Raw genomic sequence first — 27,862 nt, 5'->3', positions numbered from 1 at the left:
TGCTCAGAGCAGGACAGTGTGCTGGGTGCATGCCGTAGAACATTCTTACGTATTTTCCCACAAACTGGCAACTACCAAGACTGTTGACCGCTGATGAAACGCCAACAGTGTTGCATTATCGGCTGACAAACGCTGGAACCACCCACCCAACAAAACAAAAATTTTGGACCCGAAAAACATTTATAAATTATTATTTCACAATCAGTATAATGTTTTTTAAACAAAGGGAAACTTATATTCTGCAAGTTTTGCAGCTAATATGTCTACATAACAATGTTGTATGACCTTTAACACCTCAGTATTTCTAGGATCCTGGCTAGAAGCCCTGAACATTGACAGTTTTTTAGTCTACGAGCCAAATGCAAGACTGTTATTTTATCATTTTAAATATAAAACATTTTCATCTCTAGGTTTGACAAGCACCTCTAGCGGTACGGATGACATGATACAGCTGTTTTTCGCGAGTTGAGTTGTATTCCCAAAGACAAATAAACTGACCTTTATGTGTGAATTCAACAGGGGGCTTTTTAAAGGATGCTTCCCAAGATTTGTATTCTGTTAGAGATCATCCTCTCCAAAAAACAATACTTTCTTTAGTGATGAGATAAGCAAATCTGAACATAGCTTTTTTGTTTTCAATTTGATGCATATAGCATTATGGGAAACACCTCATTATATCATAAATGATGAAGCAGTGACTGCAGAGGAGGCCTCGGGCTGTCATGCCAGTCATTTATATGTAGCTGAGGTAATGGCTGGTGAAATGCAGTTTAATATAGACACAAAGGAGCTCTGGGGGGAAAAATTCATAATGAATTGCAGATCTGCTGCTTGCCTCTGGCAATGGTTCAGTCCGGAACGTCACATCCACTGTTCGCCTTTCATACTGTTGTCAACAATCAAAAGCATTAATTGTCACAACAAGCCTTTATTAGGCTGCGTCCAAGTCTCAGCTAATTGTTTGGGGCTGTATAACTCATTGAGTCCTGGGGGCTCTGGGCACAGACAGCAGTTTCTGCTCCACTTCACTCCAGCCCGGCCTGAGATGTATGAAACTATATCTACATTCAGATTACATAACGAAGCAGGCACTCTCTCAGGGCATCTTCACTTTAGAACTATATTTACAAGTAAGACAATTACATGCCACAGCGCCAGTGAGGTTGCAGTACTCCATTATAATAATTATTTGATTGAGTCATAAGACTAGGAGGATAAATAACAAATGAATCAACTAAATAGACCCCATTAGTGCAGTCTGCATCTAATGTCAGATTACCAAGTGTAACTGAACAGACATAATGCATTATATACTCTGTCAACACAGATCACTGTTGTTTACAAGCTCTCTGGAAAACACAAGACCTTTAACATGAAGAGTCAAAGAGCAAAAGTATATATGTATAATTTTAATTCAAATTGATATTTTTCTTTTCACATGTGCATGTACAAATGTATATCCGTAACACAATGATACATCATTTACAGAGACGTAAGCTTCCTTTTCACAAAGAAAAAAAATGCATTTCCTTTTGTTTGTAAGGCAACATGGGTGGTTCAACTAATAATAACTAACTTTTTCATAAAATCAGTACGTCAAATGTATTCATGTACAATAATAAGTTAACAAATCTGACATCACGCTGCATCAAATACATTTCATCATGGACAATAAATGGTGTAGAAAAGAAAATCAACCAGATTTGGTCAACAAAGTGCAATGGCGACAATAGAAATATGTAGACAATAAAAGTTGTGGATGCTGGTAAACATGGTTTGTCTCTTTGGTGAGTTTTGAGTAAATGATTTCATATTTCTGTATGAAAATATTTCACAACTACTAGGATATGCTTTAATATGTTCACATGACATGATGAGGTCATTGATGTGCAGTGTTACAGCTGCACACGTTGTGATCCAGAAAACAAATTCACATAAGCGTTAAAAAAAAAATAAAAATATTTACATCAAAATCACTTTGGAAAAATCTGATAATGGCTAATGTCAGTCCGGTTTGGCAGCACATAAACAAGAAATGTCTTCTGTAATTTAACAGAAATAATTACGAAATGCAAATATGAAATGTATATTGAGTGATGAAACATTTTATGTTCTATACAACACCCTCAAAGAAACCTCATCACAGATATTCCATATATTTTCTTTTACATTTGACTCCACAATAGATCCAGTAGATTTTATTCCTGCCAAAACATTACGTAATTTCAGATGTATAAATAAACAGATAAATAACAAATAAATAAATAGATAGGTAAATAAATACAAATCAAACAATAAAACCTGATTAATAAAAAAAACATGACACTGCAACAAGCAGCCTGTTAGCTTAGCGTAGCATCAAGACTGGACACAGGAGGAAACAGCTGACCTGGTTCCATCTTAGAGTCACAAAAATAACCTCCAAAGCTCACTTTAAGCAACATAATGTAGCCCTTTCACCTTAAAATAGCAATTTAAAGCTCATTTTAATGTTACATTTACTTGCAGTCAGGGGGATGAACTCTGTCTCAGCTACTCCGAGCCCCTGTCGATTGTTTCTGCACTATGTAAATTCAGGTAGCCTGTCTGCCACTTTATGGCACTGAGTCATACACAGCACAAGCTATCACTAATTTTGTTGGAACTGGATCATATTTCGTGGTGTAAATGTTTTCTGGGTTTCCCACTGCTCTGCCTCAACTCTCTGTGATTTATGGAATTTCCTGAAAGCAACCTCTGCCTGGCGCGCACTGTAGCTGCAAGCTAGCTCTGTTAGCTGACTCTAACAGAGAGTGGAGACCAGGAGACAGAGGTCCAGAGCTGGAATGGACGACACTGGTTGGTTAGCGTCAGCTTTGCTTAAATAAAAAGCTGCAGACAGACGCAGAGACGGACTTGTTGCTGTTTAATAGTATTATTAACTGGCTGGCCGTTTCGACAGTGGCTAAGCCGGTAGCATTTTACAGCCAGTTGTTATTCTTCTAAGGTTACTGCTGTTTGGCGTTACTGCTCTGAGTTGTGTGTGCACGGCTGGTGCACGTTGTTGACTGCAGCTAACAAAATGCCTGAACATAGGTGTTTACTACAAGACTTCAGTATACAAGATGTAACATTGTTTAGACAGGCCGAGTTTTGTTTGTAGTAAGCATGCAACGTTAAAATTACATCTGACAGATTGTTAAAGAAACCTGCGATTCGTATTTATGATAGTTGTGTTGAAGTCAGAAACAGTGGGGGGCGCCAAATCACTCGAAATACAAACTCCTACATGGTATTGCATTACCATGTAACACGTTTAATCCAAACAAAATCTCAAAACTTAAAAAAAAAAAAAAAAAGGAAATGCTGGACTATTTCTAAGCAGGGAGTAGTGGCTTTAATGCAAATCTTTCCTCCATGAGATTGACAGGCGACCAGTATGCTAGCTGTGTCCCTCTGTTTCCAGTCTTTATGCAACTATAAGCCACTGAACATGTCTGACAGTGGTATCAATCTCCTCACACATTAACATTCTCAATCATACCACCTGTCAGAAAGAACTATTCTCCTGATCGTATGTAGCAAGGACACACACAGGAGCCTCTGCATTGACGCCTAACCTTGCAAGATAATTCAGAATGATAGGATTTCACCATAGTCATTTCCAGAACTAATATTTCCTCTCCCCTCTTCATGGTTCTGAAGCTGCAGATCATTGGCGGTTCTCATTACTGTGTGAGCAGCCTGAGCAGATGTAAGAGTTGGCATTACAGGCAATTGGTGCTCATTTCATCAAGCTCCAAACCTCTTGAACCAACAGCTTAGCTGTGATACTGATTACTAGAAAGCCACAAGGATTTCATAAAGCCAAAAGAATTTAATCTGCCTCCACTGTGCCTGCATGATGAGTCCATGCATGACACTTATAGTAACATATATTTGTTAACAACTTCACTTCCTCCAACTCTACAAGTAATATAATGTGTATCTTATTTGCACCCTTTTGGAAGAGCTTTAATTTGGGACGGCTCATCCATCAGCCTCAGGGAGTTCAAAGACATAACACATTAAATTGCTCTTTGTGGTTCTTCTCTGATAAGAAAAATAAAGAAGACTACAACAAAGGGGAAGCGAAAAAATAGGTGTGGAAACAAATGGCTGTCACAGAGAGGAAGCTGATCTTGTGAACAAGTATTTTACCTTTTTTTTACAGTTAGTACAGTACAAGACAAATAATTCAACTTTGTATAAAAGAATACAGACTTTAAGGAGAAGACTTCTCTGAGGACACATTATAAAGGCTCCATTAGAATGGCTTTGTTTGTATAAAATCATCATCTCACATTGACCAGAATTATCACCACGTGTTTTAAGGAGAACAACAACTGTTCACTTCGAGCAGATTTATTTTTTATCCCACTTTCATGAGGAATAGCAGCGGCTCTTTTAAATCTCCTTCCTTTATACGCCCTATTTTTTTTTATATTTAATTCAGGTTAACCGTCTTTCTCCCCAAAGCCTCTTTTATGCTTTCACAGGCAGCTGTTGATGCCATAGAGCAGCAACTCAAAGAGCATCTTTCTATTTATCGTACTGGAGAGAAATGGCTTCTTTTGGCAACACTTTGAGCGCAACTCGCTCGATGTATCTAATTGCAAGTACTCCTTGTCACCCCCTACGCCGAGTGAGCATGGAGTGGATGCCTGCAAGTACGTGAGCTGCTGAAGTATCCTGCTGCAAATCCTGTAGGATTATCCTGCGCCGCTAACAACCATTAAGCAGTGAGATGACAGCGATAAGAACTCTGTAAGGTCAGATGAAAAAAGACTTGTGATGTGACGGTTTAGTGAAGATGTCACTCTTAAGTACTCAATCCTTGTACCTTAACGTACAGTCTGTTGAGGGAGATCAATTCTCCAAGAATATGATGTGTCCGATCATACAGTTAAAGTATAATTTTAGACGCTTCTATTTGTTCACACCAGACAACAGAACATTGCCTGGCTCTTCAGTCACATCAAACACGCTGCAGCCTTGTTAAAAGGATTCAGTCTCTTCTGTAAATTACTTCATTGTTTGCACTGGACAGAAAAAAGATTAAGTCTGTTTCCCTTTGATGTTGTACTGGAGATTATGTGCTTGCGACCATGGTCACACAGCTGTGGTCTGTTTGATGCTGTGGAAGCTGATCCTGGTTGGGGATGTGGGGATGGACATGGCTCGGGCCACTCGGACTCGAAGGGCGTGATTGTCCTGCCAGCGGTGCCACCGTTTCCTGACGGCAGAACGTACCTAAAAATGTGGAGGATGAGAGGATTTTAGGATTTTATTGTGCCATCACTGCTTCATACGCGCATAGGAGAACAGACTTTACTAATAACATTTTGGATAATACACATTGTAGCCAAAAGAGAATATCAATATCTCTCTTACATCTTTCTATTGAATATGAAGTTACAGCAAGGAGATTGTTAAAGAAACAGTTAATCTGAAACGTGAAAGTTCAGTCATTATCTGCTCACCTTCGTGCAAATGGACTGTAGGATGAAGTTTTAAGCCCCAGAAGCCGCGAGATCCCAAACTGATTTGGAAAGATGTTATTTAAACTATCGATCCATGGTCGAGCTTGTGCACCTAACACGTTAAAGGAGAACTTCAATCGATTTAAACATGCAGCTTCATTGCTCAAGCTACCCTTGACTTGCCAGTACCGAAGACGCGAACAAATTTGGTCCAGCCATTACAGAGCTCCGTGAACGGAGACTTCGCATTGAACGCTAACAGCATGGGGTCAGAACTTTACACTGTGTTTTAAGCGTCTTAACATGCTCCACATCTCACACCAAAAGTTATGCAACATCAGCAGACACCTTAGCACACAGCACTGTAGCGTGTATGACTCAAAATGAATAAAAAAGTAGTTAAAACAGTGTGTTTGTGCAAGCAGCTACTTACCTGTTTGTTGACATCCGTGTGTTCCTGTAGCTAGACCAAACTAGCGTATCCATCGAGTGTGCACTTAACAGGCTTAACAGGCTATTGTAAGGCTCATGGCTCATGACAGGCTGTAACATGGACATGTACATTATGAACATAAACACGAAAATGCTGGATTACGTTTCCGTCTCCGCCAGTGAGGGAGTAAGTGCACGCTCGACGGATCAGCTAGTTTGGTCTAGCTACCGGAAGACGCGGATGTCAACAAACAGGTAAGTAGCTCCTTGCACAAACACAATGTTTTAACTACTGTTTTATTCAGTTTGAGTCATACACGCTACAGTGCTGTGTTGTAAGGTGTCTGCTGATGTTGCATAACTTTTGGTGTGAGATGTGGAGCATGTTAAGACGCTTAAAACACAGTGTAAAGTTCTGACCCCATGCTGTTAGCGTTCAATGCGAAGTCTCCGTTCACGGAGCTCTGTAATGGCTGGACCAAATTTGTTCGCGTCTTCGGTACTGGCAAGTCAAGGGTAGCTTGAGCAATGAAGCTGCATGTTTAAATCGACCGAAGTTCTCCTTTAAGCTTAGCAGCTACAGTGAAGATATTGGCTTTAAACGCATGTAAATTCCATCTTTTTAAATCAGTGTGGGACGTCAGGGCTTCCGGAGACTTTGACTGCGTCGAAACAACAAGTCCCTATCTACTTAAGTTGTTTAGGAGAACGCTGCAACACTATTCTGCTGTGAAACTCTGTATATTTCTTTTCTGGACTTTACCCGACAGCACAGGGGTGAGTAGATAATGACAAAATGTTCATTTTTGGATAAACTCGTCCTTTAAGCCCATTTTTATCCATACTTGGAAAAAATACTACTATACACTTGAGAAAATATGAAAATATAAAGTCACATTTCAAGAAGATTTTATGTGGTTTTGTGTCCCACGTTTTGTTAACAATGTTTAAATTCTGATCCATATGGAAAAAAAGGCCAATCATATAGAAATGTATGAAATTCACATTATTTTCACGTGTTAAAGCTTTAGTTCACACGTGAAAATATGCACTTCACAAAAAAAACCACAAAAAAACAAGCTGGTCGCTTACACCTACGTTAACATCATAATGACAGTCTTACTTGTGGGATATAATAACATTTCCGCAACACTTTCAAAATTGAATGAATCAGAAAAGACCTATTGACACAAAGCTAACCCTTCAATAGCGAGATGAAGCCAGCAATGTTACATAATCTGCGTCTTTTATTTAGCTGAGCATAAGGCCAGTAATTAACACATTAGTTGCTGTTCTTTGGTTTTTGTCTAGATGAAACAGCAGTGAATTAGGGAGCTTGAGATATCCTTCTTTTTTTTCTTTGGACAGTGCCAGACTATTTCCTCAGTTCCTTGCCAAGAAATAAGAAGATTGATACCACTTTAAGATATGAGAGCAGTATTGATTCTTTCATCTAACTTTTGGCAAGAACGCCAAAAAGCAAATTTTCCCAAAAGCATTCTGTAATTATTGAATCCTACACAGAAGCAAGAGACAAAAATAATAATAATAAAAAAACTCTATTTGATTATTGAACGAACAGCATGTAAGTAGAGTTGATATTTTTGGGTTCATGGAAAGAACGTTATGAAAAGAAAAGTAATCATTATGCATTCACTGTGAAAACTGGACGCGCTATATTCATGTGGAGAAAAAGTGGGCACTTCCAATAAGTAATTATACAAAAGGAGTGACTCAAAGTCCTCACACTCCCTCATCCTCATTAACCTCCTCTCTACCGCTGACTTTTAATGCTTCGAGGGTAAAAAGAGAGCAGCAACAAAGTCCTTCATTTGTCACGGTTACTGACAATTGTGTCATTTCCATAATGTTATTAATATGAGTTTCAAACAGCTGGAGGTCCAGCAATTTTCTTTTATCTAAATTAGATAGAAGGACCAAAATTAAAATGTTACAATTTCACTACCAGAAAGATAATCTTTTAGCAGAGTTTCTTTTCTTTATGAAAGCTACCTGCTCCTAACTCTGCTTGAACTTGAAACAAAAATTGTAACTAGGAAGCTAGTTACAAAATAACCCCATCATAATTTGCTTTATTAAGATCATACGTCAAGAAACACATTGACAACTTCAATACAATTCAGAAATATTAACTTTCTCTAAAGCTCCAGTGACTTACCTCTCCATTTAGGAAGCAGTAAAAAACTGACACGAAGAACCCCTGCAGAATAACACACATTAATATTACTAGCAGTCGTAACTGCAGCTGTATTGTGAAATGGCACCTTAATTAGACGTCAGAGAATTCAGATGCCACAGGAGAAAAAGGCAAACAAAACGAAGCGTTCAGGTCTGGGAATGCATTTTGTCATGCTAAATATAATTCTCGACAATATAGATGCTCTCCCCGCCCGTTATCCTCCCACTCAGTCTAACAATTCAAGCACGGAAGATACAAAGATAAAAAAAAAAAAAAATGGCCACAGAGGAGAAATCAAGCCCACAAGACCCCGGTAATCCTGTCAGCTGTGAGTACAGAACAAGAGGCAGGAGGACCATATTGTGTGTGCGCACAGCCAGAATGCTACTTCAAATCATCTCCCCTTAAAAAATGCTCATAACCTGAATATTCCTCCTGAAGTGAGGCTCCGAGATAACACGCATCAGGAAATGCAGCATGATTCACTTTGTATACAGTGTGCATGGGCTGGCGAGCATTGGCCAGTGTCACACTGCATCATTACCCATAGTCTCACCTGAAAAGACTGCAAAAAGGAGTTGAAATAGATGAAAACGATTTGTGAGATATCGTCCTCCCCCGGATTCACAAAGAAGAGCATGTAGGTGATACCCAGCAGAGGTAGCAAGACCAGTGTTGCTTTCACGGCTTTTCTGTGAAGACAGGGATGCAACATGAGCTGCCTGCTTCATGATAACACTAAAAATAAGAACTTGGATTTCACCCGAGTTGATTTTTAGAAAATGCATGATTCTGTGTCAGTGGCAGACTGGGAAAACAAACACACCACCGCCTCGCTTCACAAAATGTCAACACTTTGTTAGAGATGAAGAATAGTTTGCCATATGGGCACCAAGCTCTATTAAGGGACTTTCTATTAGAGGTCCAGTGTGTAGGATTTAGGAGAATCTATTAGCAGGAATGGAATATAACATTTATAATAATGTTTTCATTAATGTATAAATACCTGAAACTAAGAACTGTTTAGTTTTTTGTTAGAATGAGCCTTATATATCCACAGAGGGAGCTGTGGATGTTTCTACAGTAGCTCAGAATGGACAAACCAAACACTAGTTTCAGAGAAGGCATTTTGTGTTTTATACCCACCACAAAGAAGAGTAAGGTGAGGGGTATTTCATTGGTTGTGATCTGGAACCTACACCATTTGATACCCCTACACACGAGGGGACCTTAAAGGGATAGTTCGGGATATAAAGTACATATCTATAGTCGATCTGTTTCCTATCGTAATCACCGATCAGCGCAGCCTCAGTTTGGTAAAATTCACACCTCTTTACATCGCCATCAGACCGCGCTTTCTTTTGGCATTACATTTTCTCAACCGCAGAACCCCCGTAACCCTACGCATAAGCGCTAATGCGGAAGGATACGGAGAGTTAAGTTTCATTTTTTAGAAAGTAAACCTCTCGTCCAGCAACTCATATTCCGCCGCTCGCAGATCAGCTGTTGCCCAGTTACGCTAGTGCGTAGGGATACGAAGGTTCTGCGGTTGAGAAAATGTAGTGCCAAAAGAAAGCGCGGTCTGACGGCAATGTAAAGCGGTGTGAATTTTACCTATACAACGTACACTTGAACTGATGTAAAAAATTTTAGGTGAGCCTTGTTTTAGGTGGTTAATTTCGCTTTTTTGCTGGACCCCGTTCACTGCAGTACAAAGCTGAGCCTCTGGGCTGGAGCAAACCTTGCTACCTCCTGAGCCGACATTGGATGTGACTAATGGATTTACAAATGGTGAATAAATAATTAACTAATGCTTTGAATAAGTGTCAGACATTTACAAGAACAAAATTCAGTCTTGAAATAAGCTTTTTCAAGGTTTTCATCATTTGCAATTGGTTGAAATGCATTCCTGAATATTCATAATGCTTTTTTCTCAAGACTTATATTTTACGTGCTAATAAACCATTGAGTGTGCACTTTAATTCAATTCAAATTCGTTTTTTACAAATATCCTTAAAGGTCCACTCCCTGAGTCAGTGTTTTTTTGTAAGTCCAAAGCTACAGAGACCCATAACGATGCAACTACATGGTAAAGCACCCGTTCTCTCTGTAGATATCAAAGGCTCATTATAAAGAAATTAAAGCAGGTCAACTCTTAGTTTCAGGTGATTAAAAAACAAATGAAAATGTTTTGGAATATAACAGTATATTCCATTTGTGCAAAAAGATTCCCCTAAATCCTTTTTATCACATACACTACATTTATACAGTCTGCAGATGTAAAAGTTAATAAGTTGTAAGAAATTGATTTTGGTTAGAAGAATTTTAGGCTCTTTTCCAGAGAGTAGGCAGTTAAACTATCCATTGGAGGGCGTTTTCTGACGAGCTAAAGAGCTACAGTAGCTTAACAAATCTGTGAAACAAATATGTTTAGAATGAATTTGGCGGTTTAAATATACGGACATGCATTCTTTAAATAATCTCTTTTATGCACGTTATGTTTGACATGCTGTGCCAAGCATGCAATTGAAAGATTACAGAAATTCCTGTCGGTCCTTGTTTCATTTACCCTGCAGTTTATATCCTTCATGTAATTCTGGTAAAAGCATTTTGAGGGAACCATTATGTTCTATTTTTAAGTCAACAATTTATGGCTGACACTCCTGTCTTCTGCTCAGCTCAATCTGCATGGCTCGTGTCAGCATATCTGCCACACAACAACTGTAAATCCAACTCTAGCCTGAAAAAAACGCCTGAATTTGAAGTTGTCGGCTGTGACACGGTAAACAAGGTACACACTCTAAATCATCCCCGAAGGAGAAAAAGCACACTTGAAGTAAAGGGTGAGAAAACACTCTCACAATTTAGCGGTCAGATGCGCAACATAACATCATGACTCAGGATTGCATGAGGTTCCCCCCACTCTCAGGCAGACACCGAAGCTCTGCATTTACTCACTCATCAAATGACCCAGTGTCAGATGCATGAAAGGTTTTCCACCTCCAAAGACTACGGGTGGGACTAAATGAAATGTCCACTTCTGAGAACTGCCCTGTGCTCGCTCAGGTGGGTTTGTTTGTCTGACACATAGAGTGGAAACTGTCATTTCACTTGAAGAAGAAAGTTCACTCAAAAATATAAAATATATATTTTTCCTCTCACCTGTAGTGCCAGTTTGTTTGGATGTGAGTTGCTGAGTATGGGGATGTCTGCCTTTTTTCGATCAAAATGGAACTAGAAGGCACTTGGCTTTAGTGAACTCAACAATAATGCCTCTTTCCAGATATCATGACTGGTCAACAAACTAGACCGGTTGACTTCATCACCGAGCAGAAGGAAACATGCGTCTGCTTATGAACAAGAGGCTTGTAAGAAGAAAATTGTAATAACCCCCTCGTTGGTTGTGCTCTAATGTTAGCTAGCTTTGCCTCCACTACGTGTAAGAAAATAACATATATTTTTTATTTTGGGTGCACTGTCTCTTTAATTTTAGCTAATTATAATATTGGTGTCATTTACATCCTTTGACTCTGAATATCTTTTCTCTGAACCCTTGTGAGCACGTCTGATAGGGTATTTGAGGATTAAGCACACAGATTTGTATGAAATTAAGTCAGAATTTAAATGTTGACACTAATTATGAAGGATAGAATTAGTCTGCCTTGAGCAGCTTCTTTGATGCTTAAAAATGTATTTCTTCACAGAATTAAAACATTGCATGTTGAAGCCAACAGATCAGAGCAGGAGCATCATCCACACGGGCAGCTCACCTGTACTGTATCGTTTCAGACGTGGTTGAAGCTCTTAGTTTGGTCATAAGAATTCTGACTATGTTGAAGAGGAAAACAAAGTTTATCTGGAATAAAAAAAAACAAAAAAACACAAGCATGGAAAATAATTAGTTTTGAAGCCTGGGTTAATGGCTTACAGTGAAATACAAGAGCAACAGCCCTGCTCATTACTGAGTAGGAGGAGTATCAACACAAGACAAAGCTGCCTACTTTCTCAACGAGACAGTGTTCGATATGCACACGGGGAAGAAGTGGTCACCACAATGCTGCATGCTAGAAACAGCTTGAACATAACCATTAGCGGATACATTCCCATGAATATTATTTTCCGGATTCTCCAGAGTGTAAATACCTTAACCCATTAGGAAGATTAATTCAACCAACAAGCTAGATGCGGGATGAAAATGGGTGTCATTATAAAACCATTTTCCGTATGGGCAAGGTTTTTTTTTTTTTTTATAATCAGTTTACACCTACAGGCAGGCACTACCAATAAATCTTCTGTCAGTGCAAACTTGAGTGTACAAACGGTGTGAGAATAATGCCAGTGGATGCACAGCAGAATGACTCTCTGTGTTGTTGCTCACCAAAAGCACAAGAATAACTGGTCCCTGGTAAATGTAGTCCATGTATTTTCCAGGTTCTTTACCAAACCAACATCTGATGACAAAACAAACAAAAGAATTAACACCACGCAATTAAAGGAAACATTTAAGAAAAATATTCAAGGAACTAGGCGAGAAACCTTGCCTCTGGAATACTTACTGTTCATTTTCATAATATAACTTTCCTATGGCCCATGCTACTATTATAGGGCATGGAATACCTGGAACAAAGAAATAAAAAGTACGATTATTAACATTTATTGATAGGCGGTGACATCTTGTGGTTGTAGTAATTTTGACAGGAGGAAAGGAGGAAGTCATTGGACGTACCAGGTACTTTTCTTGTACCTTAACAAACCATATACTTTTAATGCCTAAACCTAAACCTAAACCTAAATCTGTTTTTTGGTGCCTAAATCTATCCAAGTAGTTTTTGTGTCTAAACTTATCCAAGTAGTTTTGGTGTCCAAACCTAACCCCATAGTTTTGTTACCTTAACCTATCCAAGTTGTTTGGGTGTGTAAACCTAACCAAACTGCAATTGTTTCATAACATTAACAACATCATAACATTTTGTCATAATGTTGTTAATGTTATGACACAAACTGAAATTTTTTTTATAACATTAACAACATCATGACAAAATTCCAGCACGTCCATCAATGGTCCTTGCCACAGGTCATATATGGTATTTTTGAGTCACTGGTAATACACTTCCTCGTTTAGGTATTAAAATATTGTAAGAAAAATAATAATGTCTGTTAAAATCTCAATGTTGTTTTTTACCAAAGGAGAGAAAAATAACAAGACTGCAAGTCTCCTGTGACAAAAATACCTTCATAGCCAAAAACAAGGCTTCAAAGTCATATATTACATCCGTCAGAAAACTGTAGCTACTCATAGATAATGAGCAGCTATAATAATGGATGTACATCATTTGACAACTAAATGCTGTGTAACACATGCTGGTCTCCTCTAAAACTTTACCAAAGTAAACCACATACTTTGAGGAATACTTCAAATGACATGAGAAAGATTTGTTTCTATATTTAGATAAGTGACCAAACAGATGCCAGATGTATGAAAATCATGATCAAAATCATCTCAGTAAAAGAGCAGTCCGTGTTAAGTTCTCCATCCTTCACGGAGACCTACTGCAGCTCTTTCTACTAAACCTTTCAACAGTGATGTGTCAAATCAGCATGAGATGTCCAGCGGATGCACAGCAAAAATTAGGCGCTGGACATGGTGGTGACGTGTTTTGAGGACAGGATGTCTGCATATTTGGCTCAAGGGATTCTACTGTGGCATAAGAAAAGAACAAGTGTGCTTGAATCATCAGAGATAACATGAAGTTATTTTAACCTTGGTGTGTTGACATCCTCTCTTCAAAAATGGACAAAATCTTTAAGGGCCGAATATGCAATAGAGATTTCTTTTTCACTGTTGAATATACAATGCTTTATTTTGTCTCCGTGTTAATTAGGTCTGCGTTTCAGAGCTTATGCTTAATTTACACTCTTGTGAGGCTTCATCAGAACCTTAATGCTGCTTTATGCCACATGTTAAGATGAAAGTAAATGAAGTAAAGCCCTTTGGGATATAACACTCCCCCCAAAGCACTTATGTCTGAAATTCAAGAAAAGTACTCCTTTTAAGCAAGCAGTTCAGTCTTGACTTTCTCACCCTGCCGGTGAGACGACAAGCTAATTGAGCAAAACATCTCTGAGCTAAATATCGTTAGTGAGTGCAAACATCAGATATGTTAACGCAGTAGACAGAAAGCCGGCGAGATATGATGACTTTTTTTTTTTTTTACTAGCTAGGCAAAGTGGATCAGATGTTCATAAAGGTGAAATGAACAGTGAAATGACCTTTAATGGAGCTAAAGTCTAAACCTATTTCAATCCCAGCAAGATTCAGGCCTCTGGTGGAAGACAGATTTAATCTGCCCCACTTCCATCATTTCTTAATGAATTCTTATGAACAATCTCAAAAGACTTGTGTCAGTGGCACAATGACAGAACTCTTTAGTGGCTCATGGTTTCCACAATGCATCAGTCGCAAAAATAAAATAACTAAATAATTTGTATAAATCATTGCTTTAAAAAAAAAACATAATTATTTCTTTATAACTTTATATTCACACTACTCACAATAAGTTAGGGATATTGTGAGAGACTCAGTGGATTTCATACATACGGTGTTTGTTTCACTTCAGAGAGTTTTGGGATAGGGAGGCAATTGTATTGGGGTGATAGACACACCTCATTTTGTGTTTTCCACGTAATGGTCTCACTGTGTACAGTGTGCCTTACATATTGGGGCCAATACCAAAAAACTAAAAGACAACCCTTTTCAATGTGGCATCAATTTCAACATTCTGTGGGTATAAAAAGCTGGTATTGTCAGTAAGTCATTCCAAGTTTATCATTCAAACAGCCATGAACACACGACGTCACTTAACGGACGAGCAGCGCCACCTGGCCATAGCGCGCCTTCGGGTCGGTGGCAGGCAGTCAGATGTTGCTCGTGAACTTGTGTCATCAGCAGACTTGCATCAAGACACAGAACTACTGGCAGAGTTCGTGACAGACCCAGGAGTGGAGCCCCACGAGTGACAGACCGCAACGATGACCAGTACCTAAGGACCTATGCACTCAGACATTGTTATGCAACTGCCACACAGCTGCAGGCCCAGTTACGAGATGTGAGGGGTACTAGGGTTTCCAGACAAACCATTCGAAACCGACTCCACCGCTTTGGCTTGAATGCCAGACGACCGTTGCAGGTGACTCCACTGACACCAAGACACTGCCGTGAACGTTTGCAGTGGGCACAAGACCATGTGACCTGGACAATGCAGCAGTGGTCTACCGTCCTGTTCACTGATGAGTGTCGGGTCACCTTGCACAGAAATGATGGTCGTCAGCGTTGCTGGAGAAGGCAAGGTGAGCGATACGCCGAGGTCAACATGGTCCCCAGGGTTCCCTTTGGTGGAGGAGGTGCAACAGTCTGGGCAGGCATCACCAGTCAGCGCAAAACAGATTTGGTTATTGTAGATGGCTCAGTCACTGCACGTTCTTACCTCAGAGACATAATAGAACCCATCATCATCCCCCAATTCCGCCAGCACACCCCCAACTTTCTGTTCATGGTTGATAATGCTCCACCACATTGTGCCAGAGTTGTCACAGCTCGACTTCAGGAAGTCGGGAGTGCCTCATATGGTATGGCCAGCAATGTCCCCTGAGCTGAACCCCATAGAGCACGTCTGGGACCAGCTGAAGCAGAGACTGGATGATCGTACCCCACCCCCACGTGACCTGGCAGAACTGCGTGTAGCACTTGTGGAGGAGTGGAGGTTAGTGAGGAGCATGAGACGTTGCTGTCAAGCTGTCATTGCGGCAAATGGTGGAAACAGCCGCTACTGACATTGTCAATTTTTGTTATTTGGGGCTATCCTTGTTATTGTCTAAATTTTTGGGTTAATAAATATTAAACTAATGAAAATGGTGTTTCTTCTCATTCATTGTTAGTAATATCAAAGGGAACTTTTACTTATTTCATTAAAATTCAGACCAAATAGGAAAAGCACTCATGTAAATAACAATATCCTTAACTTATTGTGAGTAGAGTATATTCATGTTATGTGTTGTCTATAAACAATGGTTAACTATAGTTTTTTAATATTTATGATCAGTCCAGTCTGCAATATAAAATTGCTGGCATTGTACATTTCTGCAAACTACAGTTAAATTTGTATGTTTCATACGTAACATATTAACATTTTAACAATATGTGTCTTATCATGTTTACATGTATTTGAGCTGACTTTAAAGGGATATTCCGGTGTAAATTTAATCTATGGTCTAACACACCGTGAAACTATGTTAGACTCCCTCTCGAGAGATAAAGTTTGCAGACCGCTAGCTAACGTAGTTTTAGCATCCTCAGAAATGACCGCACGACGACAATACATTGCAGTAAATGGGTCCATATATAAAACCGCCATCAAAAAGCCACAAATAATGCTCAGAACAGCACCAAACTTCAGCAACATTAGAAATAGGGTCCCAGCACATATTTCGAGGCATCAAACATTTTATATAGTTGCCGTATTTGTCGGAAAAGATAAACAAATCTCACCACCCAAGAAGCCTTCCTTGTTGTGGGGAAGCCCGCGGGACTCTACTGCACTTGGATTTGTTTTTTCTGACAAATCCGGCAATGATATAAAATGTTTGATGCCTCGAAATATGTGCTGGGACCCTATTTCTAATGTTGCTGAAGTTTGGTGCTGTTCTGAGCATTATTTGTGGCTTTTTGATGGCGGTTTTATATTTGGACCCATTTACTGCAATGTATTGTTGTCGTGCGGTCGTTTCTGAGGATGTTCAAACTACGTTAGCTAGCGGTCTGCAAACTTTATCTCTCGAGAGGGAGTCTAACACAGTTTCACGGTGTGTTAGACCGTGGATTAAATTTACCTCAGAATATCCCTTTAATGCAAACAGCTATTTGCAATGTGCCAGTTTGTAAAGCTCTTTAGACCTGCCGGTTAACATCAATGGGACTTGATGAGACGATGTATCATCTCAATTGCAACGACTCACTTTTATGCAGGCTAGTTAGGATTTTTCATATCTTGAAACAATCTGTAGCGTCCTAAAATATGAATGATCCCGGTGAGTTAGTTGTTGCAGTTCCATTTCTAGTAATGAAAATAAAAAATAAAAAAAGGTGTGTGCTGTAGCGAGTAGTGAAGAGTCAAGTTTGGTGGATCCTGGTGGGTTCAGGTTGCATGTCCATGCTCTAGCTTGACAGCGAGATGCAAGACATTTTCCAGCCATCTATGCATGCAACTAAAGCCAGGCACCCGAAACATAAATAAAAATATCAAATGGTTCTGTGCTTAAAACTAACGACACCATAACCACACAAATTAAACGCACAAATTAAACATAACAGTGGTTTACGGAAAAGTATAATGCCAAAATTTGTTAGAGATTCACGATTCATTTATTTTGTCATTTTACAACAAGTTCATATAACTAGAGGGAGTGTGTAGTCAAAACAGAAATTATTTCAATGGATTGATGATAGGTAATAAGAATAAACAGTTTCTACCGATTTATTTTTATGTTTATTGCTGTAACCTGCATTTCCTCAACAAGCAACAGCTACAATGATTCAGCATTTTTTTTTTTTCACAGAATGGATATCACAGATGGTCGGCATTAATTACAGAACATGAACATATTATTATTCAAGAGATAGATCAGATTAAAAACAAAAAGCAAGCCTAATCTAGACCTGCAGGAGTGCTTGGTACTGATGACTTGACCTTCGTCAAAGCCGCACTGATAATCTAATCATTGCAAGAATCACATAAGATCATTAAAACTAGATTGATCTGTGTGATATCTGCCTTTGGTTACTTCTATTCTCAAGCCAATCCGAGCCTCTAAATCATGTCATCCATGTGTCATTACCAATCGTATGTCATCTGCTCCCCTGCTAGTTATCCATTTATTTGTCATTCTTGTGTTCTGAAAGCTCTGCTGCATGACCTAGATGCAGTAAAGTATGTGTTGTTTTTTTTCCTGCTTCAAGAACACACAACGTCCATTTAAAAAAGAAAAAAAAACAACAAATGTCAGACTGGTTCAGGGAGGTATACGAGCACGTCTCCGTGTGCATGTTTCTGCCTAAACACGGAATATTCTGACACTACGATTTCAGTCATAGCTTACTATAAGTCGAGATGAGTATAGGTAATTTATGTGGTCAGGATGTGCGGCATGCTCCAAATACATTCTATCAAAGGACAAAAAACATGGCCACACTTAACTGCAGCTCTGTTCTCTTATGTAATCAAAGCCTGATCTGGAGCCTGAAGCACTAAAGGGTCTCACTCTGCTTTATTCACCGACGTGCAGACCTCTCGTAAGTGCCTCATTCAAGCAAATGTTGACTTTGAATTGAGAGTGAATGTCACATAAAACTGTGGTCCAGCTGTTTCACAGCCTGGTTTCCAATTGAGAAACATTCTTACTGCAAGCACCTGTCAAATACAGTATACTGTATATTCATTCTGACCATTTTATTAACTTATCGTCAAGAAAAGTCCTTAAAGTGCTCAGTAAATAGGGCAATAGTTACTTCACTACATTTTTGTGACATCTGAGGAAACACCATCTGCTGATAATAAAAGAGTGAACGCTCTGGAACATCTGCTAAATGTACCTTAAGGGTAAAATTGTTATTTTTTTGTTAGTTATTTACTGTTTTATTTTATAGTTAAATCCTCTTGTGACTTTCTCTCTATTTCCTGCTTACCTGTGTTCCCAGGTGTTACAGATTTGCCCATGTTCTGTTTCCCTCCTGGGTTCCTGCACTCCTCCCCAGTCTGATTGTTCCCCCTACACCTGTCTCACATAAGCCTCGTTAGCACTGTCTCCCAGTGTCTCTCCACCTGCCCCTGATCCCCTCATTAGTTTAGTTTGTCTTTAAGCCTGCGTTGTTCCCTCACTCTCTGTTGGTTTGTCTGTCGTCGTCCGTTCATCTCCTGAGCTCCTGTGCCTGTTCTCTGGTCCTCGTGTGTTCCTGACTTGTTCCTCATGGTTTTCCGGTTTGTCCTCAGCTTTGACAACACTTCTGTATTTTCCTTTGCCTGCCCTTTTTGTTGCCAATTTTTGTCGCCTTTCATTTTATTGTTTGCGCTTTTACATTTTTTTTCGCATTTCAATGCACGTGAGGTCTGGAAATATAAAGTCTAATTGGAGTCCAAATTACGTGTTGTGTCCTGGCAAACTCAGGCTCTAACATTTATCATTTTGAATTAAAACCAATAAGAAAAACAATTATAAAAAGTAGGAAAATGTTAACAAAACCTGTTTTTCCCATCTTCCTGATTTAGGAGAGTAAGAAATTTTGTATTGTGCTAAACTGTGAACCCCCCGTGTATAGTACACAACCAAGAGCTGAGTGAAGTGTTACTAATGCCCTGTCAAGATAAAGATACTCACACCAGCCGATGAAAAGGAAGACCCACTTTCGGAGCTTATCAGTTGAATAAGTCATTACAATGGCTGTGTGGAGGTAACATCCTTCAACAAACATCCAGAAGAAGTTTGTCACCACAAAGTAGTTGTATATCGTCGTAATTAATCGACACCAAGGCTGAAAAAGAAAACAAAAAAACCCCAATTACTAAAACAATTTTCCTGATACAACAATCTTCACAGCTGCACTTGTTAAGACTTTCCAACGGCTTTATATGTTGTGCGTATCATTGCCGTTACCTCGTTGCTCTCGTGGATATTGTGGTCAATCAGCTGAAGCAAAAACCACATAACATTCCTCAGTATGAAGGTGGTGATCAAGTTCCAGTGGATGATGTTTCGAAGACACCTTATGCTCCTGTTCCACAAGTCAGACATGTTTTATTATCTCACTTTCATAGAGTCAGACATAGTATACATATTATGGCAAGATCTGGAACTCAATGGATCCTCACTGTTCTATGATTTCTACGCAGACTTATTGAATCAGACGTCAGAGATATTGATATCCACAATTTGTGCATGAGAGTTTAAATCCCACCAAATCCAATAATATATGCATCATATATATGTGATTCAATTTGAGTTAGAACGCAGAGACAAAGGAGAGGGATGTTTTTCACGCTAAATTGGACTCTTGTACTGTAGATATAGTGGCTCATCATGCATTAAAGAGCTGCTAAAAGATAAATAATTGAATTGGTCAAGCTTTTAACTGACTGTTTCAGGTTCATATGACGGTCAAATTGTTGTTCCAGAGAATTTCCTATCCTGCCAAGTAGAAAGGTCTGTGAGGATAGCACTGAGCAGTTAGGCTGTACCATGAAATCTTAAGAGATTTAATTTCGGAACAAAACACTGACTAAGAAATCAATATTTGCCTGCAGAAGCCCACATCAATCAATGCATAGTGAAAAACCCAGCTGCGGCTGTTTATTATCTGAGCAGATGCAAGTGTCTGCGCGTGTGTCTGTGTGTGTGTGTGTGTGCATTTAATACATGAAAAGAGGTACAACTGCTCAGAAGGATGTATTATGAAATACAAATTATGTTTCTTTTAGCCTGAGTGCAGCATCTGAGCCGAGCTGCAGAGAACTATTCATTTGACATAAGCGAGTTAATGATAAGCAGTCCGAGGATATCATGTGAATTTGCCTGATTGTCTTCTGTGAGGTCTCATGCATACAGGACACATTTAGATGGGAACTATTTCTGTACTTGCCTTAAGCACAAGAAGAGAATGAAGGCCACGACTAGCGCTCCCACGGAGATACAGTGGCCTAGGTAGTTGATGATCAGCGCTATTTTATAATGCATTGGATATTTTCTCTGTAAAAACAACACTTGAATTACTTCTTTAATGTGGCTGTTCTTAACATAAGAAACACTTAAATACATTAATAGAAGCAGAGTTTATCGATGAATCTATCAAGGCTTCATTGTTTTGAGGTTCAACTTAAAGGGATAGTACAACCCAAAATCAGAAATACATATTGTTTTATTCACTTGTAGCATTATTTATCCATCTAGATTGTTTTGGTGTGAGTTGCTGTGTATTGGAAATATCAGCCAGAGAGATATCTGCCTTCGTTCGAATATAATTGAATTATATGGCACTTGGCTTTGGGTGCTCTCTTTCAAGAAATCATGACCCAGTTACTCAAGATAATCCACAGACCTTGAGGAGTTTCATTTAGTAACTATTTACTTTCTACCGAATTACACCCACCAACCGTATCATCTACTCATTGAGGAGATGCTGGCAAACTAAGCTAAACTAAGCTGGCTCACATTACAGCAGAACCAGCCTTTCCTTATCAGACAGACAACTATATAAACCAAATGTACAAGCAGCTTATAACGACATATGTATATTTCCTGTTAGCATAACAAGTGGCAAAGTCTCCATAGGGAGGAGGAAGGGAAGGACAGTCGTGTAAAAATATAACACCAGACTTTCCCCCTGGCGACTGCGGCTCTTGTCCCATGTCAAACCAAAAGTCAATGGTGAGTTACGTCAACTTACATAACATAGTTAAGTCAAACACGTAATATAATACATAATATGTAACTTATGTTACTTAAATAATATACTTACTTGAACCCAAATCACAATGTTTTCCTAAACCTAGCCAATACCTCAACAAACTGTGTGCATATAATGGCTGGGTTGCTCAAGGATCAAGGTTCAAGGTTTAATTAATTGTCATTCTAGAACACAGAGTTGCACAACAAAATGCGAGTTGTTGTCCCTTAATGCTAGACAACAAAGACTTTATTTTCTTTGTTGAAGTGTTGAGGTGGACTTAAGGAGCCTCTCAGCCTGAGAAAAGAAGCTGCTCTTTAGTCTGCTGGTGTTGCAGCAGATACTTCTGTATCTTTTGCCAGACAGTCAGTGCGATAGGTGGCACTGTACCCATTTCAACTAGTGGTAACAGAGCCACCTTTGGCTGACCTCTTTACGTCACCAGCAACAACAAACTCTGCCTCGGCATTCGAGAAAGATGGTGTACGAAGAGCAGGACGAAGCTACATCTTTGTACATGTCGTATGCTGTACATGATAATTACACAAACTAGATGCACAATGGCGCTCTTGCTTGCGGTGATTTTGGAGGAAAGATTCATCGTGTTGTTTTCTATTTCCGGCAACAACATGACTACATCGTCTCCTTCTACTTCCGGGTGGGTGTTGTCTTATGCTGCACTTCACGTAGTAATTTTTGGGCACGCGAGTCAAACCATGCAACGTTGATATGCGTTTCCCTCAAAAGTTTAACTGTGTTGGCGAAAGACCTGCTCCAAGTGGGCCGCTACTACTACTCATGGCTGTGACCAACGTGTAAGTTAAAGTCTGTGTGTTCAGCTCTCAGTACTTTTGGTAGCTTCTAACCAAATCTCTTCAGTTTCTTTCGTCCTGTTTGTACTTTTAAACATCTGCTGTGTTTTACTGTTTCATAGTGTTCACTTTCAGCTGTTTTTGGAGTCATGTTTAGTTACTGCTGCTTCAGAATAAAAAGCTTTGAATGACTCAATAATTTTATTTATGAAGAAGTTATAGAAAAGAAAATGTGCTTTTAATTAGCGGAGCCACTTTGTTAGCAGTGATTCTTCGATAGTACTACAGGGATTGGGACAAGTGCGTCACCCTGAGTAGAGCCAGGCCGTAAGATGTAATGGAAAAAACGGCGTGAGTGTCCTTTGGGCTCTGTGCAGACATCCCGTTTCACCATGTCAATGATGCTCTGTAGATGGGAACCAGTGATGTTCTGAGCGGTTTTAATCAACAGCAGCAGAGCTGTTTGTGAGGTTTCCAGTGAGGACGCTTTCTATTGCTTCTCTGTAAAAAGTTGACAAGAACTTGGCACAGGAAATTAACCTCCTTCCTTCATAAGAAGAGCCTTCTTCTCGCGCTGAGAAGTATGATGTATGTCGTTTTAACCCATTCGGTCGTTTTAGATATAAGGATGCACTGGCCAAAAACAATCTAGATGGATAAATAGTACTACAGATCAGATACATCAATACATATTGTATTTTTGATTCTGGGGTGAACTGTCCCTTTAAGTGAGAGAACGCAAATGTCATTGACACACTTCAGAATGGCTTAAAATTACCTGAGAAAATAGAGCAAGACCCAGAAATACACACAATCAGGAGACGTTACGTAAGGTAAATGGGCCAAAAGCTTCTTACACATATCAGTCTTACGGTTTGGCCTCAGAACTGTACTTGTGAATTTTTTTTTTTACGCCTTCTGGAAATACATTATTACACAGTTTAGGGGAAAAATAGAACATGCAGTTCAATGAGCGTTCACACACATTTTCTTTCCTACAAATTGCGAGGATTCTCTTGTGTGCCATTTAGTTTAATGATGAGCGTGAAATGTGATGAGCATTTATCTAAGATTAACAGCTTGCTTGCAGAGTGAATGGTGGGATTGGTCCGGCCACACCACACTCACCTTCTCCTCCAAAATAGGTTCACAATTGGAGTAATTGCTCTTCAACGCCCACGTCCCATTATCCATGCATTCCCTGTAAGCGCTCCCTGCAAGAGAAGATTTGGGAGCACGGTTGAGAAAACACTGAAATCAGGGCATTGTTGCAAACAGCGTTGGTGTTTTCAGATAGTTGGTGAGCTCGATTAGTTCGTCCATTCGTGTCCCTCGATTTCGGTGATTCAGAGTCAGTTGTTTGTTGTGGTGAGATTATAGTGAAGGGTCTGGGAAATGTAGGTAGGCTAAAAAAACATCCTTCCTTTGAAGTTCAAACTTGAACACCACTACCTGCCTTATGAGGAATACTAATTCAGCAGTGGAAATATTCATTCACGACTGGGAAATGCAAAGCCTCTTACTCTGTCAGTTTATTTGCATATCTTCCTTTAAAAGCCCGCTTTCCGCAATCAACTTTGAACTGAATTTTTTTTTTTCATTTGGCAGCTTCCTCACCGTGCCTTTCGGTGGACCCCTTTATCTCTCTAAGAGAGGAAAAGAGCTGGGCGGAGACAGAGCAGCAATATGTGAGAAGTTCATTTTCTTCTATTCTATTACAGCCAGCTACTAAGGCTGATAATATGAATAACTTTGCTGCCAAGATACTCATAATTTGTTTAGGTTTTGTATTATGTGTCAGACTGTCTTCCCTGCACCATGGGTTATTATTTCACCGGGCAATATTTTCACAGGTCGGGGCCCCTCCAGTGTTTATTATATATTCAGCTTCAAATAAATGCAAATGTTTGTCGCAGTGTTCAGGAAAGTGCTCATTTCACCCTTGAGGATTAGCAGTTTAGACAAATCTCACACAAGTGCAGACTGCAATGTTTACGTCCACTCATCCTGACTTACCGAGTCTCGTCAACACTGAACAATACGCTAGACAGCGAGGAAACCTTCCACCTAAGAATTGCTCACAGCGACTCTCGAAGCGGTGGCAGCAGCAGCAGAATAAGATCCTTCGCATTGGAATGAACGTTACGTAATGTGACATTTGGATTTGGAGAGCCGAGAGGGTAAACAGCTCGTGGCATCTAGAAACAGAGACGTAGAGAATCCCTTAAAACCAGGCTCTCAATATGCTTTCATTTGACTTCTGGCAACACTTGCTGTTTTGTGACTAGACAATTCTTTGTGCTGCTCTTGAAGGAAAATCCCAGTATTCGGCTGTTTGAACAGGAGCTTTTTCATCGCGCCGATAAATCAAAGTCGGTTAAATCTCTGAAGCACTTGAATGACTGGATGGTAGAATCCCCTGAGACGCGGAAAAAAGTCGATTGCATTTCACTCTAAAGCACACTGTTCCTGTTTGCTTGACTTTCCAGACAAACGGCCTTAACATGCTCATTGATCAGGTGCCATGTGGCATTTAGAGTTCCTGTGCAGCTTAAGCAACCGTGATATGGCCGCTAATGCCTCATGCACGATTTGAGCATAAACTAAAGTAAATAAAGGGGAGACTCGGAGCTGCGGGTTCTGTTTCCATCATCAGCAAGGACATCAAGTCATTTCCAGGGGGGACATTACTTCTTTTCACTACATAATGGTGACAAATGAGTTTGAAACATTTCTATTTGCAGACTTGGCGGTGGTGATTGGCGTTGGCATTAATTAATGTATTACCACCATTTATTAATGCTTAATTACATAATAGGTGGGATACAAAGTCAACCTTGACTAGTTTTTCACAACCTGGCAACCCAAAAGAAGTCCAACCGATTTATTATTAATAACTTAATGATTTATGCAACCCATAAACTCTTTAAGGTGACCTATCAGTACAGTTACGAGTGATGAATATCAAATCTCGGGTTATTGCATTTTTGAATATCCCATTTATTTTTTCAATCAGTTCCAAGGTCACATTAGCTCACTTCAGAAGTAATAAATGATATCCCGAGCTCTTCGACTCATTTAGATTAAACTTTATTGTCATTGCAGAGACAATAAAATCTGTACAGTGCTGAGTAATGTACTGGGTATAGTAGTTTAGTGGTAGTTGAATGAAATCTATACAGTCAAACAGTCCACAGATGACACTTAGAAGTGGAAAAATACACGTTTCGTTTACATATTCATGAAATAAAATTTTTAGTGAGACATCTGCTTTACTCAGTTCAACTGTTTTCAGAGATTCACTGCCAACTCCTCTACAATGAATAACTGCTGCTTTGAGAAATCGATCTGTGTTCCAAATGTGGGACAATGTGACAATACATTTTCCCCTGTGAAGTTTCATAATTCTTTGTCTCATAAAACTCAATGTTTTCTGACCCATAATATTTCTGTACGACATCAAATTACCTATATGCGTGGCCAGCGCAACAAAATTGATCAGGGAAATGTGAAACATACGCTGTGTTTTTCCATTAGGGCAAGAAAACATTTTTGGTAGTCCCCGTCAGTGTGGTGGATATCATCCCAGAATGTGTCACCTGCAGAACGTGAAGGTGTTCCTTGTAAGCGGGTACTACTTTTTCTACTGTATCAACTGCTTTTACATTACCTTCCAACTTATTAAAAACAATGGCATTTCACTACCTCATTCCAACACAATCATTAAAACAAAGCACATCAGAGATAATCCGTTTAGACAAACTATCCAAAGCACTTTGTGTCACTGAGCCGGTTTGACAGCATCAACATGACACACGAAGCACTTCAAGTCATCAAACGCTTAAAACCCTCCAGTCAGGTGTCTGAAGTGACAAGAAAGCTTTAACTTTTCTTTCAATCTCTTTAAAACCAAACATTTATGATGGAGGGAAGAACTTAAAACGCTTCATAGAGGAACGCTGTTCTTATCCAGACACGTCATCTCTGCAAACAAAATTAATGAAAACCAATAAAACATCTCCGTAGCACGAGTTTACTGAGCTAATATTACAGCAGCAGCACGCATTGGTTTTTTTTCATATAAAGTTCTCCGTCTCTCCGAGCAAATATCACACCGTGTTTGTGAAGCAAGTGGTGATGGTGCAGAAATAGAGGAAAGGGAGCAGGTTGTGAGTTTTATTTTTTTTTTTTCCCTGTGAGCTGTTCCACTGAGGCAGGACTAATTCAAGGCACTGGTGCAGGGAGAGCACATTTCTGACTAACCATCTGTGCATTACGCATGATGAAGCTATTCTCTTCACACTTGTCTTTACAGTGCACTATATTCATACATTTAAATGATAAAGATCACTCAGCCGCTCTCGAGTTTTGGGAGCGGAGAAAAGCTGCTATGCGAAGGTGTTAATAACGCTGACCACACTCCGCTGGTGTAAAGACGCACAAGGAGGCGAAAAAAGAAATGTGCAATTCTCCACCGGCTTACTCCGTGCCAGCATTACCCAACTCCTCCGCCTGCAAACCTGCCAACTTTCTTGCCTTTCTTGGATGCTAAAATTATGTAGATGCAAACAAACACCATATGACCGCTCCAGGATTAGAAGATTGGAAGCTTTTTTGCCGAGATAAATGAGGAGAGGCTCTCTGATTAAATACATTTTAGCCTGGATTTGGTTGTTCATGAAGTGGTTCTACAATGAGGGATCAAAATAATAAAGATGCAGTTATTACTTTCGAGATAAATAAGTGACAAATTCTCAGAAGACAAACCAAATAGTCTTCGTCTTTTGCCGCTGTTAAGCTTTACCTTCCTTCCTTTAGCTGATTGTATCCGTGCTCCCAACCGTGGGACCTCCAGCAATGCCGCAGGACTATTAAAGTACAACATTTTTCACTTAAAGGTTGTGTAATCCAGCCCTTTCATCGTCTGGTGTTTGATTGCTCTGTGCTTTAGTTTCTCATCTGTCTCTTAAGCTCTTACTTCTGAGCCAGTAGGTCTCCTTCCCCTGATTGATGGACTCAAACACAACAAAAAGAAAAATTGACACGACTGCTACGCCTCCGCAACGCACCAAGCCGCTGCTCACAGTTTATCAGGAATTAACCACTTGTTTCCGCCGCTTTGTGGAATACTCGGCGAAACTGTTGCCTTCTATATGGACGAGTTTGAAATTGTAATAAAGATGAAAGGCTATAATATCTCAAAGCTGAGTGATCAAAACGGCTCACGCGAGCGGCACACCTGAGCCTCAGCCACGTTTCCTTCAAGCCATCTGAAATCTAATTTCACGAGCCGGGGACGGGGTAAACTAGGCCATACCTCAACAGCATGGGAAACTCACAGCTCATTGCAGTTTGATATTTCATTTAGGCAGCAGGAACTAGAGCACATCTGCCACACAGACATGAGAGAGCGTGTAGATTCTAAAAG

General features: G+C 39.6%; 1 protein-coding gene across 1 annotated transcript in view; it reads right to left on the bottom strand.

Moving 5' to 3' along the window:
• Positions 1–2,213: 2,213 nt before the first annotated feature.
• Positions 2,214–27,862, bottom strand: part of crhr2 (corticotropin releasing hormone receptor 2) — a 41,052-nt gene continuing 15,403 nt past the window's right edge. The window contains exons 3-12 of the mRNA XM_030403684.1: positions 23,563–23,648; positions 20,819–20,925; positions 19,837–19,954; positions 19,561–19,714; positions 12,690–12,750; positions 12,512–12,584; positions 11,904–11,989; positions 8,690–8,825; positions 8,113–8,154; positions 2,214–5,271 (exon numbers count right to left, since the gene is read on the bottom strand). Of these exons, the coding sequence (XP_030259544.1) occupies positions 5,131–5,271; positions 8,113–8,154; positions 8,690–8,825; positions 11,904–11,989; positions 12,512–12,584; positions 12,690–12,750; positions 19,561–19,714; positions 19,837–19,954; positions 20,819–20,925; positions 23,563–23,648 (1,004 nt within the window). The 3' untranslated portion in view covers positions 2,214–5,130. The remainder of the gene's footprint in view (positions 5,272–8,112; positions 8,155–8,689; positions 8,826–11,903; positions 11,990–12,511; positions 12,585–12,689; positions 12,751–19,560; positions 19,715–19,836; positions 19,955–20,818; positions 20,926–23,562; positions 23,649–27,862) is intronic.

This window comes from Sparus aurata, chromosome 21 (genome assembly GCF_900880675.1).
Source record: "Sparus aurata chromosome 21, fSpaAur1.1, whole genome shotgun sequence".
In the NCBI taxonomy this organism is placed as follows: Eukaryota; Metazoa; Chordata; class Actinopteri; order Spariformes; family Sparidae; genus Sparus; species Sparus aurata.
This window is presented reverse-complemented; position numbering and strand designations above follow the sequence as displayed.